Source organism: Spinacia oleracea, chromosome 6 (assembly GCF_020520425.1).
Source record: "Spinacia oleracea cultivar Varoflay chromosome 6, BTI_SOV_V1, whole genome shotgun sequence".
Taxonomy (NCBI): Eukaryota; Viridiplantae; Streptophyta; class Magnoliopsida; order Caryophyllales; family Amaranthaceae; genus Spinacia; species Spinacia oleracea.
Genome location: NC_079492.1, coordinates 127,912,350 through 127,919,019, shown reverse-complemented (window position 1 = coordinate 127,919,019; position 6,670 = coordinate 127,912,350). Strand labels below are relative to the sequence as shown.

At 36.9% G+C, this 6,670-nt stretch overlaps 1 protein-coding gene across 2 annotated transcripts; it reads left to right on the top strand.

Annotated features, from left to right (window-relative positions):
* Positions 1 to 590: 590 nt before the first annotated feature.
* LOC110787076 (uncharacterized) lies at positions 591 to 6,153 on the top strand. Of its 2 annotated transcripts, none has more exons than XM_056831076.1 (3): positions 591 to 951; positions 1,774 to 1,939; positions 6,016 to 6,153. In XM_056831076.1, exons 1-2 carry the CDS (start codon positions 646 to 648, stop codon positions 1,933 to 1,935), a joined length of 468 nt encoding a protein of 155 aa, XP_056687054.1. In that variant the 5' UTR covers positions 591 to 645; the 3' UTR covers positions 1,936 to 1,939; positions 6,016 to 6,153. The 2 variants fall into 2 exon arrangements, with proteins under 2 accessions (XP_056687054.1, XP_056687053.1); XM_056831075.1 differs by having other exon boundaries at positions 6,013 to 6,153.
* The last annotated feature ends 517 nt before the right edge of the window (positions 6,154 to 6,670 follow it).

Below are 6,670 nucleotides of genomic sequence, written 5' to 3'. Positions count from 1 at the left end.
ACATATCAAAATAATATTATAGACTTTGTAACTAACAACCAACTAGTATAACTATAGCTAGTACGGAGTACTCGTAATTACCTTATGCTAAAATAAGAAAATCTGTTGTAAGCTACTCCCTCCATTCCTTTTTGTTCTTCCCATTTCCTTTTTTAGCATTTCTTTTTGTTCTTCCCCTACTGAATCTTTACTATTTTTTGCCATAGTTTTTTTACCAATTTACCCTAAGATTCCCCACTATTTACAAAAAATACCCTAAGATTCTACCCTTTCCCACCCACTTTTACCCCACCCACCTTATTTAATTAATTAACCTAACCCCACCCCCCTCCCTTTATAACCCGTCCCTATCTCACAATCCCTCTCTCACCTCTCATTCTGATTTCTCTCTCTCACCTCTTCGGATCTCTCTCTCTCTCTTATTTCACTCTCTCTCTCTCTTAAAATCCCTCCCCTGTTCTTGAGAAAACCCTAGGTTTTCCGCCTCTGATCTGGGTTTTCCTCTCCAAATCTCGCAAATCTGAAACGTTTTCGCCGAAAAACGTTCATAAAAATTACTCGGATTCATTTTCCGATCAGATCCCCTCTATTTTTGTCCCCTTTTTGGTCCCTAATCGTCGCTGATCTCTGTTTTTCTGGTACTTTATGGGTTCTTCTTTGTCTAGAACTCGAGGTGATTCTGGGGTGGGAACTTCTGGTCAAAGAATCCCCGATTCCAACTGTGATTGGGGATCCAAGTGCAACTGTCCCAATAACGAGCATTCCTACTCCGCCGAATATAAAAACAATCTGTATTTGGCCCAAAAAGAAAATACGAGTACTCGAAACTATTTGGAAGAATGGTTTCGGAAGAGGGAAGTGGAGCCAGGAGAGGAGGTTGAGTCAAAATATGACGATCGGAAACCCACTCCCTCAGATCTGCGTTTTTTCGGTGAAGGAGATTCCGATGAGGTATTACTTTTGATTTTTTGCGATTTATTTAGGGTTATTGATGTCGGTTTTATTAAAATGGTTTGATGAATGTTTGCATGTCTAAAAAAGTGGGATTTGATAAATGTTTGATTTATTTGGAGTATTGTTCATTAAACTCGGATTATTTTCTGGATTAGTTGCTCTGATTTCCCATTGCATGTGTTAAAAATGCAGATCTGGTATTATTTCGAATTTTTTGGGAATTTTTTGGAGATTTGTTGGATTCATTAGGGCTTTTTATGTTATTCTTTGCTCTGTTTTCTCATTGCATGTTGTTAAAATTGAGTTCTGATTTTATTTTGTGCTCTGTTTTTTCATTGCATGTTGTTAAAACTGAGTTATGATTTTATTTTGTGCTCTGTTTTTTCATTGCATGTTGTTAAAATTGAGTTATGATTTTATTTTGTGCTCTGTTTTTTCATTGCATGTTGTTAAAATTGAGTTCTGGTTTTATTTGGAGCTATTTGGAAATTATTTGAAGAAAATCGGAATATTCATGTGTTTTGTTGATCTGTTTTCCCATTGCATGTGGTTAAAAATGGGATCTGGATGTATTTGGGATATTATTTCACATTTTTTGGGTAAAAATGGGATCTGGATGTATTCGGAAAATTAGTTGGATTTTAATGGAATTATTGTGTGATTTGCTCTCATTTATCTCATTGCATGTGGTAACCATGGTGATCTGAAATTATTTGGAACTTTATTTTGAGTTGTTTGATTAAATCTGATTTTAATTCATGGTCCCCTGTTATTTTATGATGGCACTAATCATGTTGTTTGTCCCCTATTGATTGCAAGGAACCAAGTGGGTCTGATTCATTTGATCTGGTGTATGTTGGAGAGTGTGAAAATGAGAATGGTGATGCTGTTGGGTCTCCAGGACAACTTTCATCTGGTTATCCCTCCTCAAAGAAAGGAGAAAAGGGAAAAAAATCGGCTTCAGCATCTGATGATGCTTAGATAAGTCTGTCTCCTTTCTCCCTTTTTTCATTTTATTGAATGCTGGCTAGCTGTGGAGTCATAAGGTGGATGCCAACAACTATGATCTGTTGTTGGCCAGGGGTGTTGTTGTTTGGATGATGATGTTGTGATTAGTTGTATGGATGTTGATGTTAGATAATGATGTTATGATATTGATATTGATAATGATGATTGGATGATGGTGTTTCCATATGGTTATGAAATTTTGTGGAATGTTGTCTGTGTGATGAACATGATTTGATGGCTTAATGTCCCCTGTTTTATGGTATGTTTTGTGTATGATAAATATGATGCTTTGGTGAGTTTGAGATTTGATCAGTATAACTATGTTTTGGATTAGTAAAGGCATGAAATGAATATAATTTGGGGATAGGGTTTGAGTTATTTCAGTCCTCTCAGTGTGGCCTGGTGTTGAATGCTTAATGTCCAAGCATGTCCCTTTAGGATACAATAATGTCCCTTCATTTATTGTGATCGATGATGAGTCTTTTTTTTGCTGAGGAACAAGGCCAACTAACCACAAATGCTCGTGCTGCCATTAGTATCAGTAATGATATTTCTCGGGCGCTAAGTGTTTGTGGTTTGGAGTTGTTTTAATGATGCTTGGGGACATTCTGAGATCAATATTAGGAGGTTTGTGATCTTCAATGATGTGATTGTTGATATTCTGAGATCTTTGTTTTGATAATTGTCCTTTAACTTCTTTTGTCGAACGGAGTGAATGTCATTTCACACAATGGAATGTGAATATCAATCATTCCGTTCGGCAGAAGAATGTTAAAGATATGATAGTATTGAAACTACTTGATCAATGATGTGTGTCAATATGTCTGAGAAATGAAACCCTACATGTTAATGATCTGTTTAATGCTTCATGTCCCATGAATCAGTGGAGGTCTGTGATGAGTCTTTCATTTGATGAGGTTCAAACCCTATGTTTTTTATCAGTTCATGGTGATCTGATGCATTGTTGATTGTTATTGTTATGCTTGATCTGTGATGAGTCTTTCATTTGCTGAGACTCAAACCCAATGTTCCAATAACACTTGTGCACCATTAGCATCATTGATGCTCTTCCGGAGCTAAGTGTTAGGGGATAGGGTTTGTGTCAATGATGCTTGGGGACATTCTGAGATCTTATGTCAGGTTAGACAGGAGAGGCAATTCATGTCTTGCAAAACATGTATAATGTGTTTCTGATATTCAATGATGTTAGTGTTGATATTCTGAGATCTTTGTTTTGATAATTGTCCTTTAACTTCTTTTGTCGAACGGAGTGAATGTCATTTCACACAATGGAATGTGAATATCAATCATTCCATTCGGCAGAAGAATGTTAAAGATATGATAGTATTGAAACTACTTGATCAATGATGTGTGTCAATATGTCTGAGAAATGAAACCCTACATGTTAATGATCTGTTTAATGCTTCATGTCCCATGAATCAGTGGAGGTCTGTGATGAGTCTTTCATTTGATGAGGTTCAAACCCTATGCTTTGATCAGTTCATGGTGATCTGATGCATTGTTGATTGTTATTGTTATGCTTGATCTGTGATGAGTCTTTCATTTGCTGAGCTAAGTGTTAGGGGATAGGGTTTGTGTCAATGATGCTTGGGGACATTCTGAGATCTTATGTCAGGTTAGACAGGAGAGGCAATTCATGTATTGCAAAACATGTATAATGTGTTTCTGATATTCAATGATGTTAGTGTTTCTGATCTGTGATGTATGTGTTGATAACCTGAGATATTTGATTCTAAACATGTCCCTCACCACCAATCACCAAAGGGAATACAGATCATGTCACATCATTGATTGATCTAGTATCCCCTTTGGTGAATTGGTGGTGAGGTTGTAAATCATTTAGAAACAAATCTGTCAATGATGTAAAACAACTTAACCGAGAGTCAATGATGTTGCCTTGTTCATTGCTTCCTTGTTTTTGCTGCTTTGTTCTTGTTTCTTTGTCCATTACATCTTTTGGCACATCGGCATCCAATGGGGAAGAATTTCCATCTGAAAATGATGTGATATGCATTCTTTCCATTTGGATGCCGATGTGCTTAGAGATGTGATGTGAAAAAGTTTTTGTACTTATGCCTTGTGATCTGTGATGAGTCTTCATTTTATGAGTGTCAAACCCTTTGTTTTTCAATCAAACTCATGCACCATTAGCATCCATGATGTTTTTCAGGAGCTAAGTTTAATTGGAAAGGGTTTGATTCAATGATTTTTGGGGACATTCTGAGATATTTATGAATCTTTGTTTATGTGAGGCATATTCCATGTGTTATCAATGATGAATTGATTGTTTTTGTCAAAATTACATCTTTTGACGCATCGGTTTCAAAATGGGAATAATTTCCATCTGAAAATGATGTGATATTATTATTTATTTCCATTTTGAAGCCGATGTGTTTAGAGTTGTGATATTGCAAATGCTGCCTTGTTCTTAAGAACCCAATGCTGCCTTGTTTATAGTGTTGCCAATGCTGCCTTACCTCTTGTGCCTAGTACTTTTTCTGCCAATGCTGCCTTGTTCTTGTTATGTACTCATTTGATGTTTATTGCCTTGCCTTGATTACTCTACATTGATGTGAATAAGAATGATGGAAAAAAAACTTTACTAAACTTAAACATGAGATTCATTCATTGATGCTTCCAAAAGATATGCTTACAAAATGTTTTGCCTACATGTTATGCTTGCATTTAAGCTTACAAAAGTGACACGTTGGTTTTACTTGTCAATTTAAAAACATGTCCCCAAAACACAAAAAGTTATCTAATTGTTTTCACCTTGCTTCACTGGTTTGCTTTCCATTCATCATAGAGTTGCATGCATTCATTAACTGCCCATATAGGTGCCTTGACTTGCTCTGGCAGTCTGCCTTCATCTTCTAAAATCTTCTTCTTGTTGTGTGGAAGTTGGTAATCATTGTTGCCTTTGTGTTTTAGAATCTCATTAGAAACAAACTGTAATGTCATCCACACATTAGACAATGTCTTAGGATGCAACTCATTAAAAGAATCATACACTGCTCCACTTAAGTCCTCCACAGTTTTAGGCATTTTCTTGTGCATAAGTGATTGTATTGACCTGAAAAATCCCAAGTCCAAGATGTTGCAATCTGGACTGTTTGCTGGCTGTTGAGTCAACACAAAAGTGAACCCATCTTGTTTGTAGTGTAGTTGCCATTCAGGATCATTTTGCAATATATGTGCCTTTGCATTATCTTGAATGATATAGATGACCTTTTCCCCTTCATGTGGTGGCCACTTTGCCTTGATTGCTGGAATTAGCATGTTGATCATCATTGCCCTTGTTTCAATTTGATTCACAGACTTCACTGGCTTTGTTTCAATGGTCCCCTTTACTCTGTTTTTTGATGTCCTCTTGGCTGCAACTGCATTTGTGAATGGAAATATGCCTATTTTACCATCAAATTCACAATTCCCATTTTCACCCCACCTTGGTCTGGCTACTGCTGCCATGAACATGAATTTTGGTATCTTGGTTCTTGAACTTGCACTTCTATGTGGATAGGGTTCATTGTTTGCAAGATAAACTCTCTGGTTTTTTTGAGTCAAATAAAACCACTTCTCATCAATATGAATGAAGTCATACATGCTGTAATATGTTGGTTCTTGTGGTATAGTGTAATCCATTATTAGTCTGAGTACCCACCTCATCCTTGCCATTTTGCATGCATCTGAAATGCCTGGATGCAAGGGACTTGAGTGTGGCTTAATAATTTTCCTCTTGATGAGCCTCCATACTGTTGTTGGTCCCAAATTGAGCATTCTCGCAAGATCTACAATGCATGTTCTGTCCCCCATGGCTATTTGTGCAATAGAGTCATATGTGACTTGAACCTTTTTCCTGCCACACTTGTGATACTTACTTTCCACCACATATGAATTCATTGCTGCCTTCTGCTTCTTTGCTTTGTCCCATATTGACCCTATGGTTTTTCTGTTGTAATCAAATTCTATGGCTGCATCCCTTATTGTCCCAAACAAAAGAGTTTCTGAATCTGGAATTTTTCTATTCAGCAGGTACACCAAAATTTCAAGCCTCAATTCATTATTTATTCTAGGAGTCCTAGGCTTATGATGATCTGTTCTGGGTGTTGCTGTTTGATGATGAATTGGTGATGCATTTTCTGATGGTGGTGGAAAGTTCAAATCAAAAAGAAATGGTACCTCTTGAAAGTTGGTAGTTTGCTGCTGCCCTTCCCCTTCTACTTCTGGTACTTGCTGTACATATTCAGTGCTGTTTGGTACATCTTCATTAAACCCAATGTCCCCAAAATCAGCAGCAGTATTTTGAGAAGCTTGTACCAAGTCAGCAGCATCATCACCTACCTCTGAGTCAGAATCGGAGTTAATGCCATCGCCTTCATCATCAGAAAATCCGAGGAAATCGTCATCCTCTTGATCTGAAGCCATTAAGTCCCCTGTTTTTTTGCTATTTAATGCTGAATTGAGGAATAAATTTTGGTGTTTTGCTTGTATTTATTGAACTTGGTAAAAGTCAGATTTTGGTCTTTTGTGGGGGGAAAGTGACCCTATTTATAAAGGGAATTCACTATGTCAACCCCTCAAATATTTGGAGGGAAATTAAAAATCCCCTGTTTTTTTATTTGGGGGGAAAATTTGGAGGGAAAACTGAAATCAATTGTTTGGGCTTAATTTCCAGCCAAACAAAACG

What these genes read in the sequence shown, in the direction of transcription:
- LOC110787076 (XM_056831076.1), top strand. Translation starts at nt 646, where the DNA reads ATGGGTTCTTCTTTGTCTAGAACTCGAGGTGATTCTGGGGTGGGAACT. An exon ending in GTGAAGGAGATTCCGATGAG is followed by an intron (nt 952 to 1,773) that starts GTATTACTTTTG and finishes ATTGATTGCAAG; the next exon opens with GAACCAAGTGGGTCTGATTC.